Below are 19681 nucleotides of genomic sequence, written 5' to 3' on the forward strand. Positions count from 1 at the left end.
CCCTAGGTCCAACACAGAAGAAAATTGCCCCTCTGAAGTCTGCAGCAGGCGAAGGCCATCCAGGATCGGGCGCAGCAGATGGAATGCTGGGTGCAGCACTACTCTGAGGTGTATTCCCAAGAAAATGCAGTAACCGAGGAAGCACTGAACAATACTGAGTGCCAACCAGTATACTGAACCAACCCTAGCAGAACTTCACATTCTGGACTCCCTGGAGGCCCTGGACTCCCTCGCCTCTGGCAAGGCACCTGGGAAAGACAGCACCGCTGCTGAAGTCCTAAAGTGCTGCAAAGAGATCATCGTCACTGAGCTGCATGAAATCTTCTGTCTCTGCTGGAGAGAAGGTGGAGTACCACAGGACATGAGGGATGCAAACATCATCACGCTGTACAAGAACAAAGGCGACAAGGGTGACTGCAATAACTACCGCGGCATCTCTCTCCTTAGTGTTGTAGGAAAGCTGTTTGACCGAGTTGCACTAAAAAGGCTCCAGGTACTTGCAGAGAGCATCTATCCAGAATCGCAGTGCAGATTCCGAGCCAACAGGTCCACCACTGATATGGTATTCTCCCTTAGACAGCTGCAGGAGAAATGCAGAGAACAACGACAGCCACTCTTTATAGCCTTCATAGATCTCATGAAGATTTTCGATCTGGTCAGCAGGGACGGCCTCTTCAAGATTCTCCCCAAGATCGGATGTCCACCCAGGCTCCTCAGCATCAACAGGTCTTTCCACAAAAACATGAAGGGCACTGTAGTTTTGATGGCTCCACATCAGACCCCTTTGACATCTGAAGCGGAATGAAGCAGGGCTGTGTTTTTGCGCCAACCTTGTTTGGGATTTTCTTCGCTGTCCTGCTGAAGTAGGCCTTTGGAACTGCAACAGAAGGCATCTATCTCCAGACCAGATCAGATGGAAAGCTCTTCAACCTCTCCAGAGTGAATGCAAAGTCCAGCTAAAATGTCTGCATGACTTCCTCTTTGCCAAAGATGCAGCTGTCACCGCTCACTCTGCCAAAGATCTCCAGCAGCTCATGGATCGTTTTAGCAAGGCCTGCCAAGACTATGGACTGACAATCAGCCAGAAGAACACACAGGTCATGGGTCAGGATGTGGACTCACCTTCCTGCATTACAATCTCTGCACATGAGCTGGAGGTTGTCCATGACTTTGTGTACCTTGGCTCAGCAATCTCAGACACCTTCTCTTGATACAGAGCTAAACAAACACATTGGTAAAGCAGCTACCACGTTTTCTAGACTCACAGAGTATAGTCCAACAAAAAGCTGACAGAACATACCAAGATGCAGGTCCACAGAGCTTGTGTCTTGAGTATACTGCTGTACTGCAGTGAGTCATGGAATCTTCGCACACAACAGCAGAGGAAGCTGAATGCTTCCACTTGCGCTGCCTCCGACACATCTTTCATATCACCTGGCAGGACAAAGTTCCAAACAACACAGTCCTGGAACAAGCTGGAATCGCTAGCATGCATACACTGCTGAAACAGCCTGCGTTAGCTTGGTCATGTTGTGAGAATGGACGATGGCCGGATCCCAAAGGATCTTCTCTATGGAGAACTTGTGCAAGGAAAGCGCCCTATGGGTAGACCACAGCTGCACTACAAGGATATCTGCAAGAGGGATCTGAAGGCCTTAGGACTGGACCTCAACAGATGGGAAACCTTGGGATGCCTGCTTGGAGGCAGGCTGTGCAGCATGGCCTCTCCCAGTTTGAAGAGACACTTGGCCAACAGTCTGAGGCTAAGAGGCAAAGAAGGAAGGCCCATAGCCAGGGAGACAGACCAGGGACAGACTGCACTTGCTCCCGGTGTGGAAGGGATTGTCACTCCCGAATCGGCCTTTTCAGCCACACTAGATGCTGTTTCAGAACCTCCTTTCAGAGCGCAATACCAGAGTCTTCCGAGACTGAAGGCTGCCAACTATATCTCTGAATACCACAGGGTTGGAAAACGAGAAGGTCGGAAGGTTCCAGAGTGACCTTGCTCTTCATCAGTGACAAAAACAGAATGCTGGACTAGATGTTTTATCCCTGTTAGTTTCCACACCCAACTATAACCAAGTCTAACCAAGTGCAATAAAATTCATATTATTTCTCTATTTATCCCTGTCTCCATTTCTCCTCCTTTCCTCTGTTTGAATTTTAGACTGAACTGAAGCTCTTTGGGGCAGAGATCCGTCCTCTTGGGCTTTGTCAAGCCCGATGATGGTGCTATATTAACATCAAGCAATCTTGATTGCTATTGCTATTGCTTGCTATTAATATTTAAGCAATCTTGGGGTATTGTATTGTATTGGCAACCTTCAGTCTCGAAAGACTCTGGTATCGCGCTCTGAAAGGTGGTTCTGGCACAGCATCTAGTGTGGCTGAAAAGGCCAATTCGGGAGTGACAATCCCTTCCACACTGGGAGCAAGTGCAGTCTGTCCCTGGTCTGTCTCCCTGGCTATGGGCCTTCCTTCTTTGCCTCAGACTGTTGGCCAAGTGTCTCTTCAAACTGGGAAAGGCCATGCTGCACAGCCAATAAATAAAAAATATTGATCAGAAGTTGCTTTGAACTCTTCTGGGAAACAGTAAAATTTAATATGCTATAAGTTTAGTAGAGATGCAACTTAGGGTCCAGTTCTATCCAACTGTCCTGTGCCTATGCAGCCACAATGCAGACTTGAGGTAAGGGAACATTTGTTCCCTTACCGTGAGGAGGCCTCCATGACTGTTCTCCCACCTCAGGATGCAGTGCACACCCCATTGGCATAACTGCATCAGTGCAGGAAAGTTGGACAGGATTGGGCCCTTAGTCTGCTCCCAAAAAAAGTTTCCCCTGTGCATTCTGCAAAGGTGTCAACAGGTGTTCACCACCAACACAGGAAGACTACCACATTCAGGTCCTGTTGTCAGTCTCCACAAGGACTAGCAAAGCATTCACAAAATAATGGTGTCCCACAGCAAACTCAGTGATTGACAGACTTCTCGTGCACATAGGTTTGCCAACTGTTTTGTTGGTCTCTGCTCCTGTACATTTAACAGCAGCTGGATCCAAAGACAACAACAGGGTCAAGCTGTTCTTACCTCTGCACCATAAAAAGTCTTCATCTCGCCGTTTCTACAAATCAAGCTGCTGCTAAAGGCCACAGGAGGTGCTAGGCTCAGAACAGAGACAAAGCCGCACTCTTTCATTCAACACACAATTCACTTGTGGGATTCACTGCCCCATGATTGGCTGTTGGTACTGCTAAACTACAAGGCATTTTTAAAAGGGTTAGAAAAGTTCACAAAGGCCAAGTCTGCCAAGCCATCAGCTTAGACAACAGACAAAAAGGACGATGAGTAAATATTAATGAGTAAAATTTGATCTACAAACGGTTGCTAAATGGAACCTCCACAGTCAGACACAGTATACCTCTAAGCACCAGTTGCTGAGGACATACAACAGATGAGAGCCGATGCTGGAAAGAAGATGCTGAAATATACAGTAAGGGCGCAACCCTAACCAACTTTCCAATGCTGGTATAGCTATACCAACGGGGCATGTGCTGCATACTGCAGTTGGCAGGCAAACGTGGAACACTCCTCAAGGTATGGCAATGTTTGTTCCTTTTCCTTGGAGTTGCATTCCCCTTACCTTGGTGCTGGAAACTTGGTTAGGATTGTGCCCTACGAAGATTTCTGAGGGTCAGGAATCAGGTTTTTAAAAAACACAGTAGTTAGGAATGGATGTTCAGCTTCCAGTGAAGAATTAAGGCAGAACCTCCAGGGTCAGATTTCATTGCAGACCAGCTGCTGGAGAGCTGTTGCCTTAATGTTCTACCTGGGGGTTTCCCCAACCATTCAACTGCTCCCACTCCCAAGGGAAAAGACGCTGGATTAGCCTCTGCTTAAAGAGAAATCAACAGAAAATTTTATGAAGAACTGGAAACCAACTACTGACTTCCTGCATGAAAGAGAGAACCATGAGTTAATGAGCTGTGGATTTGAAGATTTGATTGTAAGAGATAGAGAATATTATTTCAGAATAATAATGTGAAAAGAGCTGTTGGAGATTTGATAAATATAAGGGGGGAAATTTGGATTATTAAGAAGATATAAAATTGTAAGTAATTAGAATATCCGACTTCACTCATGCTACGCTATTAGAGGTTTTCTTAACTTGTTTGTTTTTATTTTATTATGTGTGTTTTTTTCTCTTTTTCTTCATTATAATAATAATAATAAAATAAAAAAGGAAGGAAGAGATGCTGGACTAGACAGGCCTCTAGGCTATGATCACAAATACCTGGAGGAATTCCTGTCAAACATAACTAGACTTGCTTCTCAGCAAGTACTTGCATAGTTGGTCTCATCCAACGGGCCTTATGCTCTCACTAGCATGACCATTACAAATAGAATCTCTATGGTCAAAACAGCATACCTTCCAAATACCAGATGTTGGGGACACACAACAGCAAAGGAAAGCTGGCCTGCTTGGGTGCTTACTGGCAGGGCCGGCTTCAAGCCAACTGGACCAATTGCTCCCAGTAAGGCCCCATGCCTAAGGGAGCCCCGCACTGAGGGCCCAATCCTATCCAACTTTCCAGCATCGGTGTAGTCACAATGCAGCCCCAAGATAAGGGAACAAATGTTCCCATACCTTGAGGAGGCCTCTGTGACTGCCTCCCCAACACAGGAAGCAGTGCATACCCCATTGGCACAGCAGCACCAGCACTGGAAAATTGGATAGGATTGGGCCCCGAGATACTCTACTCTAGACTTGTCAAATACACACAACACCACATTGCACCAGAAGTATATGCAAGATCATGCTTTGTTTATTCGTAGGCTTACATGTGTACAATTTTATATTTAAATGTGCTTAGATCCATTGGGCCATTAACTCACATGCACTTTTAAAGCTTGCATTTTGATTGTATTCCATTCTACCATAGAGGTACAAAAAGTTCATATTAAATTTTATTTATAACTAAGATTCTACAGAACTTGCCTGTAAACCTGGGGCACTGCAAAAAAACGGGCCCCACAGCTCCTAAAGCAGACACAGCTTCCTGGAATCATATGGCTGTGTCTCCCTCCAATGGGAGGGGAGAAGCTAGATTTTATACCCCTGTAGCACTTTACTAGCTAGGACTGTAAGGAATAGAGCCACCATGTTCAGGAATGGAGTACCTGAGGCTAGGAGATAAACAGGGGAGGATTAGTGTATCTAGAAACATCTGGCTACCCTCCTCTTTGGAAACAAGTCACTGGACTGGATACATCAGTGTTTCTCAAACTGTGGGTGGGATCCACTAGGTCAGTAGCAAGCCAATTTCAGGTGGGTTCCCATTCATTTCAATGTTTAATATATTAAGAGTTGATGCAGCCATGGTATGTGAACTGCATTTAGGGAAATATTGCAGATCAGCACTTTTAACAGGCTACTATCTATGTCAGGGGTGGGGAAACTTTCAACTTTAGGCATCCTGGACTTTTAACAATTGTATAGGAGAGGGAATTTTAGCAGGTGCAGCTTGCCATCTCATAGATGACAAGTTACACCTGCTGAAATTCTTGCTCCTACATAATTGTTAAAAGTCCAGGATCCCTAAAGTTGAAAGTTTTCAACTACCCCACCCCTGATCTAGGCTTTTAACAATGATAGAGAACAGGGCTTACTCTTGGGTAAGTGTGGATAAGATTGCAGCCTTTGGGATGCTTGGGGAATTTTTAAAAACAGATCAGTCACTGCTTGGGAGGGTTAGGAAGATTCTTTAACTTATACTTATTGTGAACTTTTAGTTTACTTAAATAATTAAATTTTATTTTGTCATATGGGGGTGTTAAAAATTTTCCTGTTTGAGGAGGTCACTTCTGGCCATGACATCACTTCCAGGTTAATGGCATGACTTCCAGTGGGTCCCAACATATTGCCATTCTAAAAAGTGGGTCCTGGTGCTAAAAGGTTACATCTTTAACAAAGGTTAAAGGGCACATCCTGGTACCACTCCCTTGCACCTGGCCTTCTGAGAAAGCCAGCTTCTAAGAACAGGTGGTTGCACATACCCGTAATGACTTGTAACCTGGACTTTTCTTCTAGAAAACCATCCAAATCCCTTTTAATCCAGTTCTGCCCAGCCTACAGGTGTCCACATTTGATCCTTGTTGGGGATATGCAAAACTAGGCAGAAATGGCTTAAAGGCATTTAGGCCAGACACCATCACCTCACCCTGTGGCAAGGAGTTCCACAGACTAATAACACACTGGGTAAAGAAATATGCATATATTTTGTGTTCTAACCCTTAATTTGGCACAGCTGGGTTCCCATTAGCCTTGATAGTTGGTCAGAGCCTCCATGCTCAGAGGCAGTCTACCTCTGAACGCCTGGGGGTAGGAAACAAAGCACCCAGGAGGAGAGCAGAGGCTGGGCCAAGGAACATATATTTGTTCCAACCCTTAATTAGACCCAGCAGGGCTCTGTGTTCTCATCAGCCTTGGTAATCAGAAGGAGCCTCCATGCTCAGAGGCAGTCTACCTCTGAACGCCTGGGGGTAGGAAACAAAGCACCCAGGAGGAGAGCAGAGGCTGGGCCAAGGAACATATATTTGTTCCAACCCTTAATTAGACCCAGCAGGGCTCTGTGTTCTCATTAGCCTTGGTAATCAGAAGGAGCCTCCATGCTCAGAGGCAGTCTACCTCTGAACGCCTGGGGGTAGGAAACAACCACCCAGGAGGAGGAGGAGGAGGAGGAGGAGAGCAGAGGCTGGGATACTTGGTGCCACCAGAGCAGGCCAGCCGCGCTCCCCCCGCCCCGCAGGCGCCTTCGGGGGAGGGCGGGGGGGGGCCGCCTTACCTGCCAGCCCGCCGCCTCCCTCGCCATAGCCGCGCCTCCTCTGCAGCACGAAGTAGCGGCTGGCGCGCTCCGGCACCCACAGCTTCAGCGCGCTCTTGAGCAGCACCTCCTCGGGATTCAGCCACATCTCCGCGGCGGCGGCGGCGGCGGCTCAGCGCGCCATGCCCGGCCCTGCTCCGCCGGGCTCCCACGTACGCAAGCAGCCTGCCAGCGCTCCGCCAGGCGGGGTGGGGCGTGCGCGGGCCGGCCAGCGGGCCGCCTCCCAGCCCAGCCTAGCGGGACTTGTAGTTCCTGCGCCTCCGCGGCGCGCCACCGGCCTGCTGCGCACTGCGCACTCGCTCCCGGGCTGCCGCTGCTGCTCTGCTCTGCTCTGCTCTGCTCGGGGAGGGCGCGGCTGGGGGGCTTCCCGGGCCGGCTCGGAAGGGGCGCAGGGCGCGCTGCTCGGCGCTGGCCTCCCGCTTGCTCTGGCCTGCTGCGCCTCTCCAAGCACCAGGGCGCCAGCTGTGCTGGGCACTCCTTGGCACAGAGGTGGATCCAGGGGGGGCCACCATTGAGTTGGGACAGGCAAAAGAAAAGATTTATTTACCCAGCTATTGGATCTATATCCAATGAGTCTGCGGAACTCCTTGCCACAGGAAGGGGTGATGGCATCGCACCTGGGTGCCTTTTAGACGAATTTCTGGAGGAGGGGTCCATCGCGGCTTGCAAGTCATGGTGGGTTGGGCGTGCGCAACCTCCTGATTTTGGAGGTGGGTGACCTCAGAATGCCAGGTGCAGGGGAGGGCACCGGGACGCAGGCTGCGTCTTGTGTGCTCCCTGAAGCACTTGGTGAGCTACTGAGATACAGGAAGCTGGGCTCCATGCGCCTTTGGCCTGATCCAGTGGGGCTCTTCTTATGGCTTCAGCCCTCCAAACTGACGCCAGAGGGGAAGGGCACCTACTGGGACGGGAAACAGTCCAAGCACAGCCAGAGGCCAGGTGTACCCACTTGGTAGAGGCAGATTGGGAGCCCAGGTCTACCCAGCAGGTAGACCTGGGCTCCAAGTCTGAGAGGGAGCCCAGACCTACCCACCCAGCAAACCAGCTATGGAGGCCAGTTCAACCTGGAAATCAAGTCTACCTGGCTGGAGATCTGGGCTCCTAGTCTGGTTGGGAGCCCAGGTCTACCTGCCTACCAAACCTTGGCCATTGAGGCTAAAGTTCACTCAGGAGCTTAGGTCTACCCGCCTGGTTGACCTGGGCTCTGGAGGGCTCATGGGCCCCCCCCCCCAACACTGGATCCACCCCTGCCCTTGCAGAGGTTTTACTGGTGCCAACTGCAGAAGATGGTGCTTTTGCCAAATTGTTTCTTAAAGGCCCAGGCATCCCCTTGGCAGAAGAAACACAGCAACTGTTACCCTGCACATGCCTGATCTCGTCTGATCTCAGAAGCTAAGCAGGGTCAGGCCTGGTTAGTACTTGGATGGGAGACCGCCTGGGAATACCGGGTGCTGTAGGCTTATACCATGATCTGGGAAGCTAAGCAGGGTCAGGCCTGGTTAGTACTTGGATGGGAGACCGCCTGGGAATACCGGGTGCTGTAGGCTTATACCATAGTCTTTCGAGACTGAAGGTTGCCAACCATTGTTGCCCTCCTCTCCTGCCTCCTCCTCCTGCACAGCTCCCTGGCAGTAAACCTCATTGAAGCAAAGAGAGCTGCCTGCCTTGAGTTTGCACTGCCAGGTCACACGGAGCTGTGGTGTGGCTGGCAGGGCTAGATCAAAACTCCAGCTACAGCTGCACTCTACCTATAACAGGCAAAAGAAGATATTTCTTCACCCAGTGTGTAATTAGTCTGTGGAACTCCTTGCCACAGTATGTGGGGGTGCTGTCTGGTCCAGATGCCTTGAAAAGAGGAGTGGAGGAAAAAGTCTAGCACAGGTTGCAAACCTTGATGGGGATGTGCAACCTCCTGATTTTGGAAGTAGGCTGTCACTGAATGCCAGATGCAATGGAGAGCACCAGGATGCAGGTCTCTTGTGGTCTTGTATGCTCCCGGAAGCATCTGCTGGGCCACTGTGTGATACAGGAAGCCGGACTAGATGGGCCTTTGGCCTGAGCCAGTGGGGGTCTTCTCATGTTCTTACCTCTGAATTTTTAAAAGACCGTATAAAAAGCCTACTGTTTGTTTCAAGGACAGTAGAAAGTTAGCCCCACTGTAATGTGTTCAGCCCTACAGCAAGCACTATATTCGTAGTATTTTGTGTGTATTTGAAACCATAGTTGCAGATTTTGCAACACTGTGTGTTCATGTACTGTTTGTTAATATCCTAGCCTGCTGGAAATTTGGAAAATGTGGAAGGTTACGTAAAATTGTGGTGGGGTGTCTGAAACATGCAGAATTACCAAATTGTGGCTTTTTATTTAAAATCTAGAATTTATTCTAGAGCTAGAACGTAAATTTAGCAAATTTAAATCAGCTACATAAGACAATTAAGCCTCTAGAACAGTGATGGTGAACTTATGACACAAGGGTCAAAGGTAACAGACCACAATGTTTTGGGTGATACACCAGTGTTCACAACTGAGTTCGTTTTATTCATATTTCATTTTTGTAACTACTTGACATTTCTTTATATATACATAGCACCACCCACAATTGTATTATTTTTTTAAAGACAAATGAGTATGTAAATAATTGTTTCTCTTTTGTGCAGGGGAGGATTGTTAGGAATTTTCCAAATTTATGACATACCAAGCCCAAAAGGTTCACCATCATTGCTCTACATCAAATTGCAGGATTAACAGCTGGAGTCAAAACTGGGGAGGCGGGCATTCAAATCTCTGCTTAACCACTTAAATACTCACAATTTACCTTTGGGCTAATCGATATCCCTCAGCCAAATCATTCTCAAAGGGGATAAGAGAAATCTAAATCAGTTCTATCAAGGAAGTAGAACAAAACTTCCACCATTTTCCCCTTTCTATCAACAAGCGTTTTCTTGTTTAACACACAATACTACAAACAATTGAAAATAAGCAAATAGATATATATATTTGCTTATTACACCTGTTAAACAGGTATTTTTAATCCCCTGTTAGATATATGGGGATTAAAAATACCTGTTTAACAGGTGTAGCACCTACATATATAGTGCAGGCACAATCCACCAGGAAACTCTTATCCAAGCCCATATGATGTCTCATTCATCAGTCTTTTGTCTATGCTGCAGTTTGCACTCAAACTGCAGCCATTGTCTTACTGTTCCTGGCAAGCTGACAAGTCAGCCACATATGCACCTCCTTTTGCAAGCAAAACTGCCTGCCAAAAGCAGGAACCCACAACAAAGGAGGTCTCTCACTGGTTGGTTTGCTTCCTTCCTGTCATAACCATGAGATTGCACTGTGCTGTGCTTCTGCCACCCTCCCAAATATTTAAATTGTGCACAAATCAGATTGAAGAAAAAGGGGGGCAGTTGAGATTGGATTCTGCCACAAGGAAATTGTGGTGATTGAACTCAGGTCAACACCTCAGTGCAAGAATGCTTTGGGATAGGAAAAAAAGACTGCAAGAACTAAACTCATTGCCTGCATGTGGTTAGATTACACTATTGCATTGTGTAGCCTGGATTATATTTTTGCTCACAAGGAACATAACTGCTTCAGCAAATTGAAGATTTTATGTTAAATATGAGTATCTGAAAGGAGGTGCAGACACACCGACGTATAAGTTAGGTCAGTGGTTCTCAACCTTTTAGCACCAGGACCCACTTTTTAGAATGAGAATAGGTTGGGACCCACCGGAAGTGACGTCATTAAGCAGGAAAATGTTTAACAATTCTAGGCTGCAATCCTACCCACACTTACCCAGGAATAAGTCCTATTGACTATCATTTTTAAAAGCATGTAGTCTATTAAAAGTACAGGTCTGTAACTTTCCCCAAATGCACTTATATACCACGGTAGCATCAAGTCCTAATATATTAAAAATAAAATATTGAAATGAATGGGGTCCCACCTGAAATTGGCTCGCGACCCACTTAGTGGGTCCCAACCCATGATTTGAGAAACAGAGTCGTTATTTTATGCCTGATGCTTCCTGGTCTTCTAAAGCAGGGGACTTCCAAACCAGTGGACCAGATCTGGCGTGCAGGAAAAGCCACCTGGGTGTGGCACTTTGTTCTACACCGCAGCTACCGATTGCTCAATTGTCCCAGTGCCTCATGCTGGGTAGCCACATCTGCCTGTTGCCCCAGATACCTGTCCCAGTTTCCCAGGGCAGTGGCTGTCTGGCGCAATGTTCTAGGGCAGTGGTTCACAAGCTGGGGTACGTGTACCCCTGGGTACTTGCAAAAGGATTGAATAATGGCAGAAAAAGACAGGTCTGCATTAGAATGCCTTGTGGGTCTGGTATTAGAATACCTTGAGCTAATATGAGGGGTACAATTTATGGAATTGGGCTGCCATGGGGTATGTGAGCAAAAAAATGTTGGGAACTATTGCTCTGGGATGATCAGGCAAGGAGGATGTAGTGCAGAATGGAAAGCACTGCACCTGGATAGCTTTTCCTGCAACCAGTTTGGAGCATCTAAAGGATCACACCAGGAGCAGTAATTGCTATAAAGATCAAGTTGATCAGTTCCCAGACACATGGTTTTTAAAACATGATTTACAGAAAGTGCAACTTTGGCTGAAGAGTTGACCATCGATGCAGGTTTTGTATTAGATTGATAGCCCAACCAAGCCAGAAGATGCATAGTGAGTCACAAGCAAAAAATCCACACCAGCACAGATGTTGCTGCAAGTGTCCATCAAGTTTCATGATAAATTACAAGTCCCCTAAGCTTCTGCAGACTTATCCTGGAGCTCTGGAAAACCAGACCCAAGAGGTATACCTTCACGCTTCCAAAGGTGCTCAGACTTGAACTTGTGGAGTATCTATGGGAAAAAGAATCCCATGATAAGGAGAGCCATCAAGAATGTGTCTGCCTGAACCTAACACCGTAAAGGCAATTTCATGAAGGTGATCCCCACAATCGATCCTGGACACCATAGAGGGGCAACTCAGAGGTGGCAGTTTCTAAAATGTTAATTTTTTTTTTTTGCTTACTGTACTTGCACCTTTTATACATCAACCATTGAAGTAGATCACATCCCTATGATGCTATTGGTTAAGATGACCATTATCAGGCTATCAGACAAAGAGAGTCTGGTCCAACAAGAAGCTGACGGAACATACCAAGATCCAGGTCTACAGAGCTTGCGTCCTGAGTACACTTCTGTACTGCAGCGAGTCATGGACTCTTCGCCCACAACAGGAGAGGAAACTGAGCGCTTTCCACATGCGCTGCCTCCGACGCATCCTCGGCATCACCTGGCAGGACAAAGTTCCAAACAACACAGTCCTGGAACGTGCTGGAATCCCTAGCATGTATTCACTGCTGAAACAGAGACGCCTGCGTTGGCTTGGTCATGTCGTGAGAATGGATGATGGCCGGATCCCAAAGGATCTCCTCTATGGAGAACTCGTGCAAGGAAAGCACCCTACAGGTAGACCACAGCTGCGATACAAGGACATCTGCAAGAGGGATCTGAAGGCCTTAGGGATGGACCTCAACAAGTGGGAAACCCTGGCCTCTGAGCGGCCCGCTTGGAGGCAGGCTGTGCAGCCTGGCCTTTCCCAGTTTGAAGAGACACTTAGCCAACAGTCTGAGGCTAAGAGGCAAAGAAGGAAGGCCCATAGCCAGGGAGACAGACCAGGGACAGACTGCACTTGCTCCGGGTGTGGAAGGGATTGTCACTCCCGGATTGGCCTTTTCAGCCACACTAGACGCTGTGCCAGAACCACCTTTCAGAGCGCGATACCATAGTCTTTCGAGACTGAAGGTTGCCAATACAATATCAGGCTATTTATTTGATCATCAGCCCTTGTAGGTGACTGATGCTGTACACCAGTGTTTCTGAAACTGGGTGAGCCAGTTTTAGGTGGGTCCCCATTCATTTCAATATTTTATAAGACTTGATGCTACCATGGTATGTGACTGCATTCGGCAAAATGTTGCAGACTATGTATATTCTTTTAACAATGATAGTCAATGGGACTTACTTCTGGGTAAGTGTGGGTATGATTGTTAAAAATTTTCATGCTTGATAATATCACTTCTGGTCATGACATCCTTTCCAGTGGGTCCTTGACAGACAGACTCATTATAAAAAGTGGGTCCCAGTACTAAATGTGTGAGAAACATTGCTCTACACCTAATACATCACTGAAAATCACTGAGTTCAGATTTTCTTACAAGTTTTTGGACATGCAACCACCTGTCTTCCCAACAGGCCTGCCAAATGCTAGACACACCAATGTTGCACACTGCAAGTGCTGAAAGGGTTAAAGAATTCCCACACTAAATCTCCATCCACTCTGATCAAGCTCCTTTAAAATAGATATAGGCATTGCGCCTACAATCATGGCAGTTTTGTCATTTGCAGGTACAGCAATTATCCTTCCCTTATTCCTGAAGGCACCAGTAGACAACACTTGCACAGGTGACAACATTGCTAGACTGTCAACACAAGCCAGTTTATACACAACTGTTTTTTATTATCAAAAATAAGTGAACATCCTAAAGAGGCATTAGAATATCTTTATTTACATTTTGTATTTAACTGAATTCTTCTTTCATAGAAATCAAATATTTACAACTTTATCACATACAATGCAAAAACAAGGGAGGGGGGAATGTACCATTTTTTTCTCCTGTTTAGATTCCAGTGGAAAAGTTAAAAACACATGGTCGCTGATCTTCACGCCACACTCAGGCTAGCACTTGCTATTAGAAACGGAACCACAGAAGACGCAAAATAAAATAAAGTGCATTATTCGGATATAGCAGTTCACTTTGGTGGATGAAGTTCCAGGCTTCATGGCAAGGCACCCTGTGTTTCCATCTTATGCCCCAACCCCCCATTTTACACATTAGAAAAAAAGAGACCAAATTCATTCATTAATGGCCATTGAAGCCCCCTTCTAACATTACCAACTCCGAGAATCAATAGCATTCTTTGAGAATCGTAGTTCAACAGTTTCTTCAGAGTAGCAGCAAAAAAAAAAATTCCCTTTGAGTTGACAAAAAGATCTTCAGCCTCTGATGAAGCAAAAGCAGCAATATCTAAAACCAAACAGATGCCTGGGTCATGTGACAGCATTTGCACCACTTAAAAACTTCAAAGCAGTCCAGTTCCCTGGACAAAGTGGAAAATTTATGCAGCTATTTTTATTCCACAGAATGTGCAAAATTAAAGGCTTTTAGCCTTTTACTTAAACCCAGGTTGTTTTTGGAACGTGCATTTTGTTCTACAAGCTTTTAATTTTCTCCAGTCAAGTGAAGCAGGTGTAGAGAATCCCCAACAGGTTTTATGGGTATGCTTAGGTGGTGGTTTGGTCCTAGCAATTCAGTTCAGCAACAGGTGCTACGCTGAAGATAAGGCCACAACATTGGCTATATAAATACTAGCCCAGACCAGTAGTGAAAGAAGATACACCCTAGTGGTTATGGAAACCAAACCTCAAAAAAGCAAACTAAATTAAGAAAATCAATTTAAAACCAGGAGACTTAAAAATAAAGACATACAAACTTCAGTTGTATATCGAACAAATGACATTCTACTGCAGGAAAGGGTGGGTTATGCGCAGACGGCTCAGTGCCAAGGATCTCTTCTTTGGTCCTGGCAAAAGATCTGCATCTGAAGAGTAGTAAAACTAGATTCCACAAGGAGATAAAGTTAATGGGGAGGACACTCTATGTAATTGCCATCTTAAATTGTGTATTTTCTCTGAATATCATGGTAATATTTCTGCTACATTAGTCTTATAGATCTTGTTGTTTGATGCTGGTAGAATCAAGTGGCTTGCAGTGAAGTTACGATCCGTTTAGGATTTTGCTTCGCGCACTTGTACTTCATCTGCTTCGAAACCTGGATTGTCAAGATGTGGAAGTACAGCTACAGCTGGAAGCTGGGATGGGTTGTTCACGAGGCGAAGATTGTCATCTTTTAAAATGAGAGGGAGGAGGAAAAGAACAGAAATTTTAAGATGAATACAAAAGTATCAAGGGCTCTGTGGTCATCAAATTCATTCCGGTCACATCTCAGATCTAATGCACATAATTTTGTCTTATTACATGTTTCTGATGGTTTATAAGGCATCCTATATGTAGGAAGCCATGCAGAACTTGCTGCTTGCCATCTCAAAAACTCATATCATTACTATCAGGCAACTTGAGGTTCTCTAGCGCCATCCAGATGTTTATGTTACAATCAGGTGGCACATTGATCCACCTCATCTGATGTATCTTTGACAACTACCATCTGCACTTGCTCTAATTCCAGACTTTAGAAAGCCTAAATAAGCCAGTCTGACCAGGAAGGTGAAAGCTGTGCTGGCCACATTTTGGCTCTCTTCTGATACCTTCTATTTGAGCTCTGCTTTGGCAGGCTGTCAGGTTTCCTCTGTTGACCTACAAGCACTTCTGGTTCCATTTACCTCCTGAGAGAAAATGTGCTGTTAGCCCCAAGTTCAAATCTCACCCCATGTCTCTAAGGTATTGCACTTTCTCAGCTGCAAGGTATGATAAATTAGCCCTGTGAAGAGGGATTAAGGGTGCAATCCTAATCAATTTTCCAGCACTGACATAGCTGTGCCAGTGTGGTGTGCACTGCATCCTGCAGTGGGGAGGCAGTCAAGGAGGCCTCCTCAAGGGTATGTTTGTTACCTTACCTTGGGTCTGCACTGCAGCTAAGTCAGTGCTGGAAAGTTGATTAGCATTGGGCCCTTAGTCATTTCTGCCCAACACCGCATATATGCAACAGGGATCAAATGTGTACACCTGTGGGCTGGGCAAAAATGGATTAAGGAGAAGCTCTGTGAAGCTTTTTGAACACTTAGCATTTATAGCTGCTCTTCTTCAGTTCCAACATTTGCACAGAGCAGATCACTACATGTAAAGGTGTCACAGCCTTCTGCTAAGACAGAAAGCTCAACACACAAGAAGGGCATAATTGCAGGGGCACTCCATAATGAGCGGAGAATTGAGACACCATACACACTTTTACTAATGGGAACACCCAGCAGGTGGCAGCAAAAGCCTGAATTGTTTATGCCCACACCTGCAAGTTCAAGAGACCACAGTCCATTGCCAAGAAAACAAACTAGCCCTTCACAGCAGCCAAAGAGCACAAGTGGAATTTGCAAGCTAAGTGGAAGACTCACTCTCTGAAGGGGCCGGCTCCTCAAGAGGAGGCTCATCTGTTCCCTGGACAGAAGCATAGCCAGATGATGCTGTCTCACTATGGTTATCTTCTTCGTTAACGGAAGAGATGTTTGAGGCTTCATTGGTCACAGTGGCTGGGAAAGACTCGGCTCTGTCTTCTATATCCACCTGCATCAACAAATCTGAAGTGAGCATAGCATACTGGGGAAAAACACACTAAATTTGCAAAACAGCAACCTACCCTCTTCACCATCTGCATCACACACAATTTCTTCTGGCTTTCTTAGGCACTGTTTATAAAAGAAGGCTGCAATCTCATGCACACTTTCTTGGAAATAACTCCCATCAAAACAGTGCAATGTGCGGGACTGCTGCAAACACTTTATGCAAGTGGGCCAGAAGCCAAAACTCACTGTATGTTTGACATTCACTTGCAAACAGAAGGGGCAGAACCACAGCAAGGGGTACATATTTGCCTAGTAATTGGGAACAGAATTGCTCGCTTCACCTTGGCCAGAAAGTCATTACCCCACTCCAAGGTCAACTTACAGTGCAACTCGAGGTGTTATCTATTCAAAAGCAAGTCCCACTGAATTCTATGGTACCTGCTCCCAGGTAAGCACGTAAAGGGTTGCAGCCTTACGGCCCAATCCTATCCACACTTTCCTGGGAGTAAGCTCCATTGACTCTAATGGGACTTACTTTTGTGTACATATGCATAGGATTGGGCTCTCAGTTTCCTATTTTAGTCCTAGAACTGACAGGTGTCAGAGAGCTTTCTTAAAACTTAAGTAGGTTATATCTCAGAGATGACAGATTTACCTCAATTCCCAAAGCCTTCAGTATGTCACATTTACACATGGGACACGTCCTATGTTCCAGCAGCCAGGGGTCAATACAGTTCTTGTGGAAGAGGTGACTGGAAAGAAATGTCATTTGAAATATGAGTTAACAGGCTACCACAAAACTCTTCACTTACTACAGAGGTGCCTCCATATTTGCGGATCCCGTATCAGATTCACTTATCTGCAGATCCAGTTGATGTATGCCCCCCACCCCCGTGTGTGCCTCCTCCAGAGGGTCCTCTGAGCTCAACAGAGGATGCAGACATCCAGGCTCAGGCTGAGCCTCTCAAAGAAAAAATCACTTCTGTTTTTTTCGTAAAACCAGAAGTGACTTTTTAATGACTTATAAGGCATTAGGAGGCCTGGGGAAGCCCTAAGGGGGAGCAGAGCTCCCTTCGCCTCGGGGGGGGGGGGGTTGACCAGTATCCCCGTTTCGGATAACCGGGGGAGTTATTGAACAGAACCACCGTGGATACTGGGGCATACCTGTACAAATAAAAGTAAACATTGCTTGGCTCTCAGATAAGTAGGTAAGCAAACAGGATCTCAAATAAGTAGCCTAAGCTTTGAAGTCTGCCTGCCTGTCTCTCCTTCTCCCACACCCTTTTGAGTGATGCAAAAGTGTCTTATAACAAAGGAGAACACACACATGCTTAGTGGAATTTGAGTGGGGTGGGGAAGAATGCAGTCAGGAGTTGCTGAACGAGATGCAGGACAAAACTGTGAAACTTTGGGTATAGGTGGGGGAAGGGACAATGTTGGGGAAAGTAAACGTGCATAGGCTAATATTTGCATAGGGGAGTAAATCATTAAGTAACTGCATACACATATATGGTGAGTATATGGGTGTGAGCTCATCACTTGGGAACGGCCAAATGACTCTTCCTGCTTCCAAGCATTCCTTACTCCAGACCTAGATCCAGCAAAGATTAAATAGGCCAAAACACCATTGTGAAATTGTCTAGGACCACTTTCCACTTCCTTACTCTGTTCCTAACCTCATCCTTTTTCTGTCACCACCCTAGAGCTGTGAAATTCTTTCCCACGTGTTGTCTGTGGTTCCATCTCTTATGGTATTCCAGAAGCAGGTAGAACTGGTCTTATTTCATTCTACTTTTGTAAAGTCAGTTCTCCTATGTGTTTCTGCTGTTCTGTACTTCAGCTTTGCTATAATTTACTCCAGGTTTTTATGGTGCAACGCACTTTACTCATCTCTGCCAGCAGCCAGGGGCTTAGATTCAGGGCCAGTGGGCTCACACAGGCCTTCCTGCAGGCACTACTGGCTCACAAGTCGTTGCAAACGTGCTTTATGATGTTAGTGGCTGCTGTGTTGGTGGAGCTAGCATTCAGGATTGCACTGCAAGTCGCTTTCTATAGAAGCAAGTCTATAATAGTAAATCATGCTGCTAGGCAGCAGAAAGTAGATGATTTGGATGTGGGACTCTCAGAAGCTTCCCCCCCCCCCGCCCGTCCTTTTAAGCTTTGTAAATTGGAGTATGCTGTAAGTTCTCTCAAGGCCCACTACAGTTTGGAAATTACTCAGCTAATTAGCCATTACGGCAATTTTGTAGTTCTAACCTAGACTACTGCCAAGAATTCACTTGCTGCAGAAATAAAGTAGCCCAAATGAGTCTTCTGCATGGACAACGTGCAAACAGAGAGATGCATACCTATGAAAGCCTATGAAACAAATTTTAAATGGAAAAAGTTCAATCTTGTCTAACCCAAACAAGCCTTAAAATTTCTGCAGAGCCATGTATTTCATCTTTACAACTTGAGAGCACAAACATCTAAAAACAGAGGAGAGAGGGAAAAGGTGGCCAGAACCTTTTCTTCATGAGAATAACTGAAATCACCACTTACTTGCATGTTAAAATTCGCACAACATCATTTGGTTTGTATACTTCAATGCACACTGCGCAATTCTCTCCATCAGAACCAGTTTCCTTAAAAAAAAAAAAAGATTATCTTTGTCAAAGATTTTGTTTGCCATAAAGTCAGATTACCTACTAAATAGTATCCAGCAACTGCAAAGGCAAAGTCAGCTGATAGTAAATAAAGGGAGAAGTGGAGGGCTAGCTTTGCACAATCCTAGGATATTGTTCTGTAGATACGAGACTAGCATACTAGGATAGCCACCTGGAGACAGGAGAAGATTAACACTGAGTGCTGAGTGGATAGGATAGCAAGCCTGAAACTTCTGCCAACATAATCTGCAGTACTAGGAAAAGCTACGGTTTCGGTTTTGTGTTCTTCTTGGATTCATACTAATATTGTAAACATTCCAGCCCATAATAAGACCCCGACTGATGTGGTTCCTGGTAACTGAGAGTCTGGGGACCCCTGATTTAAGTCACCACCTTGCTGCAGATAAGAGAAGCTTACAAGCTTGACATTGCCCTGTGCCATGTTATTCTGCTACACTGTGAACAGAGGCGTTCACCTGCGAGGTTTATTTCCTAATGCAGCAAAATGAATGTTATGGGATTAAGCAAATATGTCTTAAGATAGAGAGACGTTCCTGCTCACTGTACCTTGTCTCCAGGTTTCAGTGTGCGCAGCTGAAGCCGCTGAATAGCTTTCTTGGCATCTGCTTTCAGTTTTCTCTGTAACAGACAAGCACTAGGTCAGTGTGGATTTTGTTCTGCCATACAAAGCAACCAATGCTACCCAGTATGCCAGTGGTTCTCACACTTTTAGCACCGGGAACCCACTTTTTAGAATGAGAATCTGTCAGAACCCACC

The 19681-nt window shown here is 45.9% G+C and overlaps 2 protein-coding genes and 1 pseudogene across 2 annotated transcripts in view; 1 reads left to right on the top strand and 2 right to left on the bottom strand.

Annotated features, from left to right (window-relative positions):
- The window catches only part of TBC1D8B (TBC1 domain family member 8B), a 51401-nt gene extending 44374 nt beyond the window's left edge, over positions 1–7027 (bottom strand). The window contains exon 1 of the mRNA XM_066640131.1: positions 6844–7027. Within this exon, the coding sequence (XP_066496228.1) occupies positions 6844–6970 (127 nt within the window). The 5' untranslated portion in view covers positions 6971–7027. The remainder of the gene's footprint in view (positions 1–6843) is intronic.
- A 1195-nt stretch (positions 7028–8222) lies between these two features.
- Positions 8223–8342, top strand: LOC136663544 (5S ribosomal RNA; annotated as a pseudogene).
- A 5101-nt stretch (positions 8343–13443) lies between these two features.
- RNF128 (ring finger protein 128) overlaps positions 13444–19681 on the bottom strand; it is a 29862-nt gene continuing 23624 nt past the window's right edge. The window contains exons 3-7 of the mRNA XM_066640047.1: positions 19471–19542; positions 18800–18882; positions 16914–17010; positions 16091–16259; positions 13444–14871 (exon numbers count right to left, since the gene is read on the bottom strand). Of these exons, the coding sequence (XP_066496144.1) occupies positions 14753–14871; positions 16091–16259; positions 16914–17010; positions 18800–18882; positions 19471–19542 (540 nt within the window). The 3' untranslated portion in view covers positions 13444–14752. The remainder of the gene's footprint in view (positions 14872–16090; positions 16260–16913; positions 17011–18799; positions 18883–19470; positions 19543–19681) is intronic.

The sequence above is a fragment of the Tiliqua scincoides genome, chromosome 12 (genome assembly GCF_035046505.1).
Source record: "Tiliqua scincoides isolate rTilSci1 chromosome 12, rTilSci1.hap2, whole genome shotgun sequence".
In the NCBI taxonomy this organism is placed as follows: Eukaryota; Metazoa; Chordata; class Lepidosauria; order Squamata; family Scincidae; genus Tiliqua; species Tiliqua scincoides.